Source organism: Neoarius graeffei, chromosome 21 (genome assembly GCF_027579695.1).
Source record: "Neoarius graeffei isolate fNeoGra1 chromosome 21, fNeoGra1.pri, whole genome shotgun sequence".
In the NCBI taxonomy this organism is placed as follows: Eukaryota; Metazoa; Chordata; class Actinopteri; order Siluriformes; family Ariidae; genus Neoarius; species Neoarius graeffei.
This window is the reverse complement of record NC_083589.1, coordinates 19,516,738-19,531,418: the sequence shown is the minus strand read 5'-3', so window position 1 is coordinate 19,531,418 and position 14,681 is coordinate 19,516,738. Positions and strand designations below refer to the sequence as shown.

The 14,681-nt window shown below is 41.8% G+C and overlaps 1 protein-coding gene across 1 annotated transcript in view; it reads left to right on the top strand.

Moving 5' to 3' along the window:
- LOC132869944 (leucine-rich repeat-containing G-protein coupled receptor 5-like) overlaps positions 1 to 14,681 on the top strand; it is a gene marked incomplete at its 3' end in the record, with an annotated part of 250,936 nt that overhangs the window by 217,270 nt on the left and 18,985 nt on the right. The window contains exon 15 of the mRNA XM_060903511.1: positions 676 to 801. Within this exon, the coding sequence (XP_060759494.1) occupies positions 676 to 801 (126 nt within the window). The remainder of the gene's footprint in view (positions 1 to 675; positions 802 to 14,681) is intronic.

Sequence of the window (14,681 nt, the reverse complement as noted above, 5' to 3'; positions counted from 1 at the left end):
ATGAGGAAAAAAAATTGGATATTCTCAGAGATTATAAAGTTATAAAATTGTGAGGAAAAAAAAAACTTGAAAAGGAGACAAATCTCAGAAATTCTGATATCAAAACATCAGAAATTCCAAGATTAAGAACTCTCAAATTTACAAGAAAAAAAAACAAATTGGAAAAAATCTTGTTTTTCTCAAGGAACCAGATTGCTTCACTTTACAAGGTTGCATCAACGTCATCACATCACAGAGGCCACGGCTGAGCCAAGAGTTATAGGAAATGCAGTCTTTCCACCTCGACTGCACAGTATAAAAGAATAAATCACTAAGAGATTTTCTCTTACATTTCCCAGAATGCACTGCAGCAGGGACGCATGATAGTTTTATTTTTATTTTTTCAAATTTATGTCTTTATAATCTCGGCAAACGGCAAGTTTGTTTCTCATAAATGGTTAATCTCTTAAATGCTTTAAGCTCAGAAATTCAGAGGGTTTTTTGAAGAATATTTCCCCCACCTCAGCTCCATTTTTTTAACCTATTATAGCCCTAATACACCGTCATAGTGACATGGATTTGTTAAAATGTGGAAATATTTTTTTAAACAAATGTGCCAATAATTCTGAAACACACATACCTTGTGTGAGTTTGAATATGAATAAATATAGTGCTATTGACTTTATTTCTTTACAGTGACCTGACTTCCAATCACCTTTCGTCTTTACCTGTGGTTGAGCTGCATGTGTTGACTCACCTGAAACTGGCTGGTAATGTCAATCTCCAGGAGCTTATTCCAGTGGAGAGATTCCCCAGATTAAGGTAAAAACATGTCAAATGAATATACATAGACTTTTGTCTTGTATCTTTAGGTTCCTTGTTGTCTTTTTCAGTTGTGTATATACAGTGCCTTGCATTAGTATTCACCCCCTTTGAACTTGTGCACATTTTGCAGTGTTACAACCTGGAACTGAATTAGATGTAACTGAGATTTTCTATAATAACTCAACACAAAACAGCCCATAATATTAAACAGGGTGAACAGTTTAGGTTGAAACATATTTACAATTTTATTAATTTTTTTAATTTAATAATTATGATTGCATAAGTATTGGGGGTGGCACGGTGGTTAGCACTGTTGCCTCACAGCAAGAAAGTTCCAGGTTTGAATCTCTCATACCCCTTTTCCACCAAATCAGTTCCAGGGCTGGTTCGGGGCCAGTGCTGGTGCTGGTTCACAACTCGTTCAACTTGCGAGCCAGCTGAGAACCAGTTTGCTTTTCCATAGCTCGCGGTGCCACGTCATTACGTCACTGTATATGTCATTACGTTGCTGTATACGTCAGTTACGTCGCTACGTTTGCTTAAACCTTGGCGCGAATATCGAAGCAAAAACAACACGGAAGAAGCAGCAGCAACAACAACAACAACAATAATAATAATAATGGATGACTTCGCATTTGTACAGCTGCTGCTTCTCGCCGCTTAAAAATGGCGATCTTTCGTGGTCTTGTTATTGTTGTTGGTCTTAACAACTCCGCCCCCTCCGCTGACATAAGCGGTTCTTTCCTCTGGCCCAGCAGAGAGTTGTTGCTAGCCTGGAACCGGTTTTTCTGGCCCCAGAGCCAGTTCCTTGACAGTGGAAACAGAAAACCCGGTTCCAAACTAAGCACTGGCCCCGAACCAGCCCTGGAATTGCTCTGGTGGAAAAGGGGGATCAGTAGACGGGGGTCCTTCTGTGTGGAATTTGCATGTTCTTCCCATGTCTGTGTGGCTTTCCTCCGGGTACTCCAGTTTCCTCCAGAGTGCAAAGACATGCAGATTAGGTGAAATACCTAGCCATTGGGGTTACACAAGCCAGTGCATACTTAGTGCTGGTCCCAAGCCTGGATAGATTGGGGAGGGTTGCGTCAGGAAGGGGATCCAGTGAAAAACCTATGCCAAATCAAATATGCGGAACAGATCTGCTGTGGCAACCCCTAATGGGAGTAGCCGAAAAGGAAGAAGAAGAAGAAGAAGATTGCATAAGTACCCCCTCGCTTGCTGTGAAGCGCCTAAATTGGGTTTGAAAGACCTCAGAGTTGACCTTACCTAAGCAAACAGCATCATGAAAATTACTGTTCATCAACCGTCTCCATCTGTGAACTCTGCACTACAATATGGAGTTACACCTGTACATCTGGGTGATTGGTGATTGGGTTGCGCATGCACATTCTGTGCTATGCACATTCTGTGCTATGCACTTCCTGGTTCCTGAGTTGTTTGCGACAAGTCTTTTTTCCGTGAGTGTTGGCGTTAATTACTAATCTCTTTTATTTTTTCGACAAATCATTTTCCAGTATCCTCTTCATTTTTTTATTGTACTTTCGCTTTCCTTTTTGTACCTTCATGTTCCTTTTTCCGTTTTTTTTTCTCTTTTTTTGGAAGAATGTCGAGACCGGAAGCTTTCTTTTTTTTTTTCTCCTCTTGTGTAAAGAGCACAAGCGGAGGCCATCCACATCGGATCTGCTTTAATATCAACAGATCTTCGATTAAAGTACGTGAATCCTTTCATCATGGCACACTTTCAACCTGTTCAGTGTGCTGATTGCAGGATGTTTAGTCATTCTTCCTCCGTCGCTAGTGATAGCTTTATTTGTGATAAGTGCAGATTAGTTAGCTCTCTGATGGAGAAGATTATAGTGTTAGAAGCGCGTATCCAGGCTTTAGAGAAGGTCAGTGAGAATGAGAACAGTGTAGTTTCTGTAGGGGAAAGTCTGGATGCCCTAGGTGGAGTTAGTAATCCCCCAACTCCGGCATTAGAGCCCTTACAGCGGGGCGAATGGATGATGACTCTGCGGCATAAGCGTAGAGCCAAAGCTACTGCTGAGGCTCGCCCACGGGAGCACCACTCCTCTCCGCGTCACATGTCAAACAGGTTTGCTCTCCTTAATGATGCACCCACTGAGAAACCTGAAAGAGCTCTGGTTATAGGGGACTCTATCATACGGCATGTGAAATTAGCTCAGCCTTTAGGGGCACCAGCAGCTTTAGTCAGGTGTATACCGGGAGCCAGGGTGCCGGACATAGCAGGTAATCTTAGGGTCCTAGGCAAGCACAGGTTCTCAAAGATAGTTATCCATGCAGGAGCTAATGATGTACGCCTTTGTCAGTCTGAGGTTACTAAGAGTAACTTTGTAGAGGTGTTTAAATTAGCGAAGGCGATGTCCGATGCTGTAGTATGCTCTGGCCCCATCCCAATGTGGCGTGGTGATGTAGCTTACAGCAGGTTATGGTCGCTGAACTGCTGGTTGTCCAGGTGGTGCTCTGAAAACAGTGTGGGCTTTATAGATAATTGGGCTAATTTTGAGGGCGCTACTGGCCTTTTAGGGCGGGATGGTATCCATCCCACTCGGGAAGGTGCTGCTCTCATTTCCTGCAGCATAGGTCATAGTCTCAGAACAGGCCTAGTTAATTTCTGACAATCCAAGGCCAGGGAGCAGACGAACAGGCTAAACCGACTGTCTGCTAGCTGCACAGTCGTCACTCAGGGTCCACTACATCAAGACTGTGTCTGTTCCCTGAGCTCAACAAAAAAGTAGAAATATTCAGTTTGTTCCAGTAACCTAATCAATATAAAATTAGATCATACTGACTGTACAGCTGCTGCCAGCACCTTTGATCTAAAGGTGGCGCTATTAAATATTAGATCTCTTACATCTAAAGTGCTAATGGTTAATTAACTTATTACTGATCAGGAGTTTAATGTACTTTGTTTAACTGAAACATGGATTAAGCCAAATGAATATATAGCATTAAATGAAGCGAGTCCTCCTGGATACAGTTATATATACCAGTCTCGTCTAACTGGCAGAGGAGGAGGCGTCGCGATTATTTATAATGATTATCTAGGTGTAACACACAAACCTAGTTATAAATTTAATACATTTGAAGTTCTTTATACTCATATACACTGTGTGCACAATTATTAGGCAAGTTGTATTCCTGATGATTAATTTTATCGTTGAACAAATACAGTGCTCTCAGTCAATCCAAATTGTTAATAAACCTAAAACCAGAATGATTAACAAAGGAAAGGGGAGTTTAGGCCTTCTCAGGGGAATATATAAGTGTGCACAATTATTAGGCAACATTTAGTGTGCAGAATTATTATGCAACTAAATGAAAAGCTTAAAGTTTCCCATCTCACTTGTTTATTTTAATTTTCAGTGTAACAAATAAACAACTCAGAATTAACAAATAAACACTTCTAGCATTTCAAAAATATTCAGTGACCAATATAGACACCCTTCTTTTCAATAACTGCCATGAGCCTTCCATCCAGTCTGTTAGTTTTTTGATTTGTTGACGATCAACTTTTTGTGCAGGAGCAACCACGGCCTCCCAAATGCTATTCAGAGTGGTGTATTGTCTTCCCTCGCTGTAAATCTCATGCTTAAGAAGGGGCCACAAGTACTCAATAGGGTTTAAGTCAGGTGAGGAAGGGGGCCATGTCATTACTTTGTCATCTTTAAGGCCTTTGTGGGCTCGCCAAGCAGTGGAGTACTTGGGTGCATGTGATGGTGCATTGTTCTGCATAACAATCATGGCCTTCTTGAATGATGCAGACTTCTTCCCATACCACTGCTTGAAGAATGTATCTTTTAGAAACTGGCAGTAGGTTTGGGAGTTGATGTTAAGTCCATCTTCAACCTGAAATGGTCAAACTAGCTCATCCTTAATAATAGCAGCCCATGCCATTACCCCTCCACCACCTTGCTGGTGTCTGAGTCAAAGTGCCCTGTGTCCATTAGTTATCCAGCTATGGGCCCATCCATCTGGTCTATCCAGAGTCACTCTCATTTCATCCGTCCATAAAACCTTTGGAAAATCTGTCTTCAGATATTTCTTGGCCCAATCTTGACATTTCAACTTGTGAGTCTTGTTTAGTGGTGGTCGTGTTTCAGCCTTCCTTACCTTGGCCATGTCTCTGAGCACCGAACACCTTGTCCTTCTGGACACTCCAAGTCGGTTGCAGTTCTAGAATATTGTGGCACTGGAGGATAATGGGTTCCTTGTAGCTTCATGTTTAATCCTTCTCAAGTCTTTTGCGGTTAATTTGTGTCTTTTCTTCTCCACACATTTTTTGCGACCCTGTTGACTATTTGCAACAAAACGTTTGATTGTTTTGTGCTCACATTTCTATAGCTTAGCTATTTCAAGAGTGCTGCATCCCTCTGATAGGCATTTTACAATTTTTGTCTTTTCAGTGTCTGTTAAATCTCTTTTTTGGCCCATTTTTCCTGAGATAAAGAAGCTGCCTAATAATTATGCAGACCTTAATATAGGGTATTAATGACTTTAGGTCACACCCTCCCTCATTACACAAATAAATACCACCTGAGAATGCTTAAATCCAATTAGCATTCAAGTGTATCTAGCTTGCGGTTGGAAAACATGCATAGAAATAATGGTAGGGTCAGAGTACTCACTTGCCTAATAATTGTGCACACAGTGTAATGTATGTAGCCTCGCAAAATAGGTCTACCCAGTTAATTCCATTACTTATTATTTACAGGCCCCCAGGGCCATATTCTGAGTTTCTTTCTGAATTTGCAGATTTTATCTCCGATCTGGTTATTTCCTTAGACAAAGCTTTAGTTGTCAGAGATTTTAATATTCACTTTGATAACCCAGAAGACCCTTTGAAAACAGCGTTTGTGTCCATTTTAGATTCAGTAGGGATTAATCAGAATGTCATAGGACCGACCCATAATGGTGGTCACACCCTCGATCTAATAATTCAGGTTAAATGTAGAACATATAGTCATACTTCCACAGTCTGAAGTTATCTCAGATCATTATCTCATCTCATTCAAAATATTTCTAAGTAATAATATATGCACCTCACCATGGTACTGTATTAAATGTACATTCATGTCAACTACTTCACAGAGCTTTATAAATGATCTCCCAGAGTTATCAACTTTGATCGGGTCACTGTCAGCCCCTGCAGAACTTGATCAGGCAACTGAATGCGTAGAGTCAACGTTCCGCCATACTTTAGATAATGTAGCTCCTCTTAAAAGGAAAATGGTCAGAGACAAAAAATTAGCACCCTGGTATAATGATGACACTCGCACTTTAAAACAGACCACTCAAATTGGAACGTAAATGGCATCAAACAAAATTGGTAGTGTTCAAATTAGTGTGGAAGGAGAGCTTCCTGAAGTATAGAAAATCTCTTAGTGCTGTTAGATCAACATATCTCTCCTCCCTAATAGAAGATAAAAATAATCCTAGATTTCTATTTAATACTGTAGCAAAATTAACCAGGAATAAGTCCACTATAGACACATGCACACCTACAGTATGTAGTAGCAACGACTTCATGAATTTTTTTAATGGCAAAATTGAGAATATCCGACAAATTCAAACTAACTAACTTAAGGTCAGACAATGTAAGGGACCCTGTAGTTAACAATATAACCGTATCAGATCAGCAATTAGAATGTTTTACTCCCCTTTGAAAAATTTAATTACTTTCATTAATCTTGGCATCAAAAAGCCTCAACTTGTGTACTAGATCCCTTACCTACACATCAATTCAAACAGATAATACCTGAAGTAATTGAACTGCTTCTAAAAAATAATAAATTATTCTCTTAGGATTGGCTATGTACCCAAATCTTTTAAACTTGCAGTTATCAAACCCCTGATTAAAAAACCTGACCTTGATCCCTGTCAGCTGTCCAATTACCGGCCAATATCAAACCTCCCCTTTATCTCAAAGATCCTTGAAAAAGCTGTGGCACAGCAGTTATGCTTATATTTACATAGGAATAACATCCTTGAAATGTATCAGTCAGGATTTAGACCTCATCATAGCACAGAGACAGCTCTGGTTAAAGTAGTAAACGACCTACTGTTGGCGTCTGATCAGGGCTATGTCTCGCTTATTGTGTTGCTTTACCTTAGTGCAGCATTTGATACCATTGATCATTCCGTTCTTCTGGATAGACTAGAAAATGTTGTGGGAGTTAAAGGACATGGGACATGGATTTTTTTCTGGGTATAATTATGTATAAAGGACATAAGAAATGCCATCTAAATCACTGCAGGGTGTCAAAAATGTGAAAATCATCACATTATTCAACTTTTTTATACATCAGCATAAAACAATGATTCGTTAATTAGCTAGGTGGTCACGTGACCCGTGACGTCACAAAAACTTTCCAAGGAGCCAGCGCTTGGGAATCTAATGTAAACAGGTTACCGAAATGGACACCATCGACAGTGACATTCCCGATGTTTCACAGAGATGTGAAGTTAGACCCTATCAATTCGAACCGATAGCTGGAAATTCACATGAACATGGATCTTGTCTTTACTCTGATGCGTCAGGTGATTCTGAGAGTGAGAGTTCATTCAATCCCCATGAAACTGAAAGCGGTCGGCTCGATAACACTTCCTGGTAAGTTAAAAACAATTCTGCTCAAAGGCTAATGATCTGTTGAAAGAAGTATTATTTTTGTATCATACATTGAAAGTTCATCATAGATCTAGCTAAAGTCCGTTGCAAGCTAGTTTTTTTTTGCTGATATTTTTCGAGATTGATTGAGATACAATGCTTCCAGAGTCCGAGATGAAAACATTCAAAATGGCGAAACGCCATCACACAGCCAACAACACTACGCCATTTGGTGAAAGAGATGAAAATTAAGAAAAGTTAAACAAACTTACCAATATAACATTTATTTAAATGTCCATTAATGTTACAGGATTTCTTGACTGTCTCTACAGTTGTAGGAATGTTAGGCCCTGTATATTATGGTGCTATATGGCCTCTTAAATTTGGCTTGGCAATTAATATCGCTCAGTACCTGAGTATTAATGTTGAAAGAATCCTCAGTGAAATGGTCCGAACACAGTTTGTGGGAAACAGTAGGTGCAAAGTTTTTTCTACGGCAGTAGTGAGCCCACACTTTCCTCAGCTTCAGGTCTTTGGGGAATGCAAAAAAACTTACTCCAGGGCATTTCCCATTGGAATTACTGCAACCATAAGCAGCACAATACACCATGATGTTCAATGTACGTTAAAGACTATAAAAACAATTTTCTTGTCATTCACTTCTCCATTCATCTACCCGCTTGTGCTGTGCCCGAAAGTTTTTGTGACGTATGATCACGTGACAGCGGCTCTTCCGGTTGTAAAATATGCATATCGGAGCTCGAGCAGAAATGCCATATAATCATCACGAATATAATGATTTTGCTGAATTTAATAGATGATTTTGTATTTGTTGATGCAATTAATTCATATTTTTAATGGAAAGAAACTGATATAGCGTGCATTTATGTTTCATTTCCCATGTCCTTTAAGGGAATGGCCCTCTCCTGGCTCAGGTCTTATTTAACGGATTGCTATCAGTATGTTGATGTAAATGGTGATTTTTCGAGACATACTGAAGTAAAGTTTGGTGTTCCACAAGGTTCTCTCTTGGGTCCACTGCTTTTTTCTTTATATATGTTACCTCTGGGTGATATTATTCATAAACATTGTATTAGTTTCCACTGTTATGCTGATGACACACAGTTGTGTGTTTCTGCAAAACCTGATGAGAGACACCAGCTTAATAGAATTGAGGAATGTGTGAAGGGCATTAGACACTGGATGCTTATTAACTTCCTTCTGCTTAACTCTGACAAGACTAAAGTACTTGTACTAGGGCCACATGCAGCTAGAAGTAAGTTTTCTGATTACACAGTAACTCTGGATGGCCTTTCTGTTTCTTCACGTGCAGCAGTAAAAGACCTCGGAGTAATTATTGACCCCAGTCTTTCATTTAAAACTCACATTGATAACATTACCCGGATTGCTTTCTTTCATCTCAGAAATATTGCTAAGATAAGAAAATTAATGTCACTACATGACGCGGAAAAACTAGTTCATGCATTCGTTACCTCCAGGTTGGATTATTGTAATGCCTTACCGTCTGGATGTTCCAATAAGTGCATAAACAAGCTCCAGTTAGTTCAAAATGCAGCAGCAAGAGTCCTTACTAGAACTAGAAAATATGACCACATCACCCCTGTCTTATCCACACTGCATTGGCTCCCAATCAAATTTCGTATTGATTATAAAATACTACTATTGACCTTTAAAGCACTGAATGGTCTCGCACCGCAATACCTGAGTGAACTTCTGGTCGTCTGTGACCTGCCACGCCTACTTAGATCAAAAGGTGTAGGCTATCTGCTGGTACTTCGTATAGTGAAGGCTACATCAGGGGGCAGAGCCTTTTCTTACAAAGCGCCACATTTATGGAACAGCCTTCCAAGTAATGTTTGGGAATCAGACACAGTCTCAGCCTTTAAGTCTAGACTGAAAACATATCTGTTTAGTCAAGCCTTGTGTTAATGGTGTTTGAGGTAAAGGTGTAGACCTGGAGGGTCCTCAGACATAGTGTTTTGGTAAACTGGGATGTATGGATGCTGTCAGTCCCCCACTCACTTGCTCACTCGAGTTTGTTGACGGTGTAGTGGCTGGCTGCTTTATGTCCCGGGGCTCCCTCATGCCTGTGTTACCTTCTGGCTCTCCCCTTTTAGTTATACTGTCATAGTTAGTTTCCGGAGTCCCTACTTGTACTCAGTGCAATATGTATACTGTTCCTACTTATTCAGGTGACATTGGGCATACCTAACAACCTGTTTTTTCTCTCTCTGTCTCTCCCCCCCCAAAAAAAAAATCTGTCCCTCTGAGTTACATGTCAATCCTGAGATCGAGATGCTGACCTCTTCTGCTCCTCGGACCTGCCTGATCCATCCTGGTGCCCTGTGTCTGGTTGGAGTCTCATCGCATCGCTCCTGTGGAGGACGGCCCCATGTGGACAGTTGAAAGTCACACCTGGAGGACGCTCTGGACACTTACAGTAATGCTTTTATGGCTGAGGACTACAGTTGACTTGCTATCTTTAGGACTGCAGTTGTCATGAACAGTTTAGCACTCAAGTTTCCATCAATGAAGAATTATAACATCAATGGAACTGACTTCATGTTAAAACTGTTAATGTTATGATCATGTTGTCTGTTGTTGCCCAAATGAGGATGGGTTCCCTTTTGAGTCTGGTTCCTCTCGAGGTTTCTTCCTCATGTCGTCTGAGGGAGTTTTTCCTTGCCACCGTCGCCACAGGCTTGCTCATTGGGGATAGATTAGGGATAAAATTAGCTCATGTTTTAAGTCGTTCAAATTCTGTAAAGCTGCTTTGCGACAATGTTTATTGTTAAAAGCGCTATACAAATAAACTTGACTTGGCATCCACAAATATCAGTTAAAACTTTACTGTGCACAAAAGGAAGCTGTTATGGAGTGTAGCTGCGCCACCTCTTGGTGGCTCGGGTAACCTGTAGTTGAGCACAGTATACTGTTGATGTTCCCAAGTGTGCAGCACACCATTAAAAACCTGTGCTGAACTGAAACGGTGTCTCCGGCTCCGTGCGTCTCACTACACACTCACAAACATGGTGTCAGAAGCTTGGGAAAGTTAGTGAGATAACCTAACTCAGGGCTTTTCAAAGTGTGGAGCGTGCCCCCCTTGGGGGGCGCCAGAGTTCTTAAGGGGGGGGCGCAACGTGAGGAAAAATAAACCAGAATAAGTTACTATTGCGGACATTTAGCGAACTTCAGCTAGCCTTTACCAGAGACAAAATGGATCGATTTTTAGTACCTAAAGCTACAGTGAGTGAGGAGACAGAGTCTGGGCCAAGCAAAAAAAACAGAGCCTCCAGGATGTTGCGATTTGAAAATTTAATGCAAATTCAACCAATCCCCGCAAATTCAGGGCGGTGTTGCAATTATATCCAATCACTGCAACTTTCCCGCAAATTTGACCAATCGTTGGCGTCGTCTTGAGGTGACGTCGACAAACTACCTTCCGCCTTACTTCCGTGTATACGTTCAAGAGAAGCAGCATGCGCGCAGTGTTGCCAGATTGGGTGGTTTCAAGTGCATTTTGGCGGGTTTTGAACATATTTTGGACTGGAAAACGTCAGCAGTATCTGGCAACATTGCATGATGTGCGAGTCAGTGTTTATATAGGCTTAAATTCTGTTACTGAAAGTGTGTTATGTTTACAGTGAAGCACAGTGTGCACTTTACATTTTTTTTTACTTAATACAATAAATTAATGGATGCCAACATTTTTGCCAAAATGGTATTTTATTTTCCATTGTTTAGGCAGCTTCAGCATCATACTGTGAGATTCTGTTCAAATTGTTTTTTTTTCTTCTATGAAGCCTGAGCCATTTATTTTATTAGTTTATAATTATTGTTTAATTTAGTCTTCAGGAGAGACTGCCTGCACACAGTACTAGTATTAATAGTGTTTTTTTCTTACATGAAAGCTGAGGCATTTATATTATATTTTAAGGTAACTTCATGTTGTGCTGTGAGGTTCTATGCACTTTAACTTTTGAACCAACAGGTGCATTTGGATAAGTAAAGCCTATTTTTCTGCATTTTTGTAGTCCTGGTAATCTTTTATATTGGTAAAGTTGTTTATAGGACCATTTCTCAGTGTCTTTGTTTTTTTAATCAATAGTTTTTCAGTAATAACTTAATATTTAACATATCACTCAATTTTAATCACAAAAAGAGAAAATCACAACAATTTCTCACAACTTTCACTTCCTCCCGCAATGTAATCGCAACAAAAACCTAAAAAACACCGCAACTTTCATCGCAATTTTTTGGAAAACCCCCGCAACATCAGACATTTTAGCCCGCAACAATCACAAAAAAGGCCCGCGGAATCCTGGGGGGACTGAAAAAAGAAGGAAGTATGACCACGATTATTTAAAGTTTGGATTTTCATGGACTGGATCTGAAGATGCTCCACTGCCACAGTGTGTTGTCTGCCAAGAGGTGCTAGCTAACGATGCTATGAGATGTTTAAAATGTGTAAAACAAGATGTTTTAAAAAGCACAGATGTTTAAAATGTGAAAAAGAAAAAAATAAAAATGTGTACAACAACCATTTTTTAAAAATACGAATGGAACATTAAGTATAGCAACAACAAAAATTGTAAGGGGGGCACTGTTGTTTATTTGCTCTCCGAGGGGGGGCTGACTCTCCCACACTTTGAAAACCCCTGACCTAACTTATATAGCGACGCAAGTTGTTTTCTCGCTCGCCTTCACCAGATAAACGGAGCGAAAATGGCTGCTAACCTGAGCACGATTCCACCTCCAGCTGAGATGAAACTCTCCGGGGACGTTGCCGCCAACTGGGATATGTTCAAGGAGGACTTTGAAGACTACATGTTGGCATCTAGACTAGCCGGAAAAACAGCGGAGGTAAAAGCAGCGACACAGAGAAGGGTCATGGGCAGCGAATGTAGGCATATCTATAAACACAACCTGCACTTAGATGAGGACCATGAGAACGACGTTGCAACCATTCTGAAAGCCTTGGAAGCATATTTTAAACCTGCTAAAAATGTCAGATTTGAGCGTTTTGTTTTAGGGAGTCTGAAGCAAGAGGAGGGAGAACTGATAGATATGTATGTGACTCGGCTGAGAGAAAAGGCCGCTACCTGCAACTATGGTGCACTAAAGGAGGAACTCATAAGGGACAGGCTAGTCCTTGGCATAGCAGATGAAGGCACGCGCCTCAGGCTTTTGAGAGAGAAAGACCTTACCCTTGTCTCAGCTATTGATATGTGCCGTGCTGCTGAGCTCAGCAGCACGGCACATATCAATAGCTGAGATGGACGTGCGTATGAGAGCATTCACCCAGAAATCTGAGGACACAATCAATGCTGCAGACTCCAGGCAGCCTGTGAGCAACTCGCACACATTCACCAAACCAAGAGCTAAAGAGATGGAAGTGAGCTGCAAATATTGTGGCCACCAGCACAAAGCAGGGAGAGACGCATGTCCTGCATTTGGGAAGACCTGTCGCCACTGCGGAACACTTAACCATTTTGTCAGCGTGTGTCTAAAAAAACAGGCTGGACAGCCTCACCTAAATTTAGTGGACACTGTAGCAGACATGTTACAGAACAATGAAGAAGAAGCGTACCTGTATATGACTGCAGCTGCTACAACAGATAGACAGCAAGGAAAGAAGTGGATTGTGAATCTGAGAATGAACAGGGTCAGGCTTAAATGCCAGTTGGACTCTGGAGCTACTTGTAATGTTATGAGCCTCAAAGAAAAGATGAGAGTGGCGCCGAAAGAGAAACTGGCACCAAGCCACACTAGGCTGAAGCTTTACTCAGGTGAGGTCATGACTTCACTGGGACTGTTCAGAACCTATTGCTCAATAAAGGGACAGACTTACCCATTAGACTTTGAGATCGTGGAGACCAACCAATATCCATTGTTGTCGGGCTCAATGTGCGAACGCCTGGGTCTGATGCACTTCATCATACCTGAGGAGCTCCATAAGACGGAATGCATTGTTCCAGGTATCCCTCACAAGGCAGCAGCTCACCAGCAGGTATGACGATGTCTTCACCTCACCCATTGAGTCATTACCTGGTGAAGTCCACTTTGACTTAAACGAGTCAATCACACCTGTTCAGTGCCCACCACGCAATGTCCCAATAGCCTTCAAAACAACTGTAAAAGCAGAACTGGATAGACATGAGCGGGAGGTTCACCTAACCTCTGTGACAGAGCCTACCGATTGGATTAGTAATATGGCTATCATTAAGAAACCTGATAAAATTTGAATTTGCATTGATCCAAAACCACTGAATAAAGCACTCAAGAGGCACTATATCATGCCTACTCTAGATGTCCTCTATAAGCTGCCCAAAGCCCGCATATTCTCTCTAGTGGACGCATGTGATGCCTTCCTGCAATGTAAACTTGACAACGAAAGCAGCTTCCTCACAACATTCTGGACTCCATGGGGATGCAAGCGCTGGCTTAAGCTGCCTTTTGGAGTTTCAGTGGCTCCTGAAGTCTATCAAAGGAAACAGCATGAGCTCCTTGCTGGCCTGAATGGAGTGGAGCCGATTGCAGATGACATCTTGATTGTTGGCCGTGGCGACTCAGAAGACGAGGCTGTCAGGGACCATGACACTAAGCTACTTGCACTTATGGAACACTGCAGGGAAGTCCGGCTCAGGCTTAGTTTGAAGAAGCTACAGTTTAAGGTTAAGGAGGTGCTCTTCCATGGACATTTGCCGTCAGCAGAGGGCCTCAGACCAGACCCTGAGAAGGTCAGGGCAGTTCAGGCCATGCCAGCATCAGTGGATGTCAAAGATGTCCAGAGATTCATAGGGTTCATCACATACCTTTCCAAGTTCATGCCGCAGCTGTCCGAGGTGTGTGAACCTTTGCACAGGCTCCTGGACAAGGAAATACCTTGGCACTGGCTTCCGAAACATGATGCTGCGGTGGCAGAAATCAAGCGCTTAGTGTCAGTAGCACCAGTCTCATCTCATCTCATCTCATCTCATTATCTCTAGCCGCTTTATCCTTCTACAGGGTCGCAGGCAAGCTGGAGCCCATCCCAGCCGACTACGGGCGAAAGGCGGGGTACACCCTGGACAAGTCGCCAGGTCATCACACGGCTAGCACCAGTCCTGAAATATTTTGATGTCAGCAAGCCAGTCACAGTGCAAAGTGATGCGAGCCAAAATGGTTTAGGATGCTGCCTCTTGCAAGATGGACAGCCGGTGGCATTTGCTTCCCGGGCGCTAACACCAGC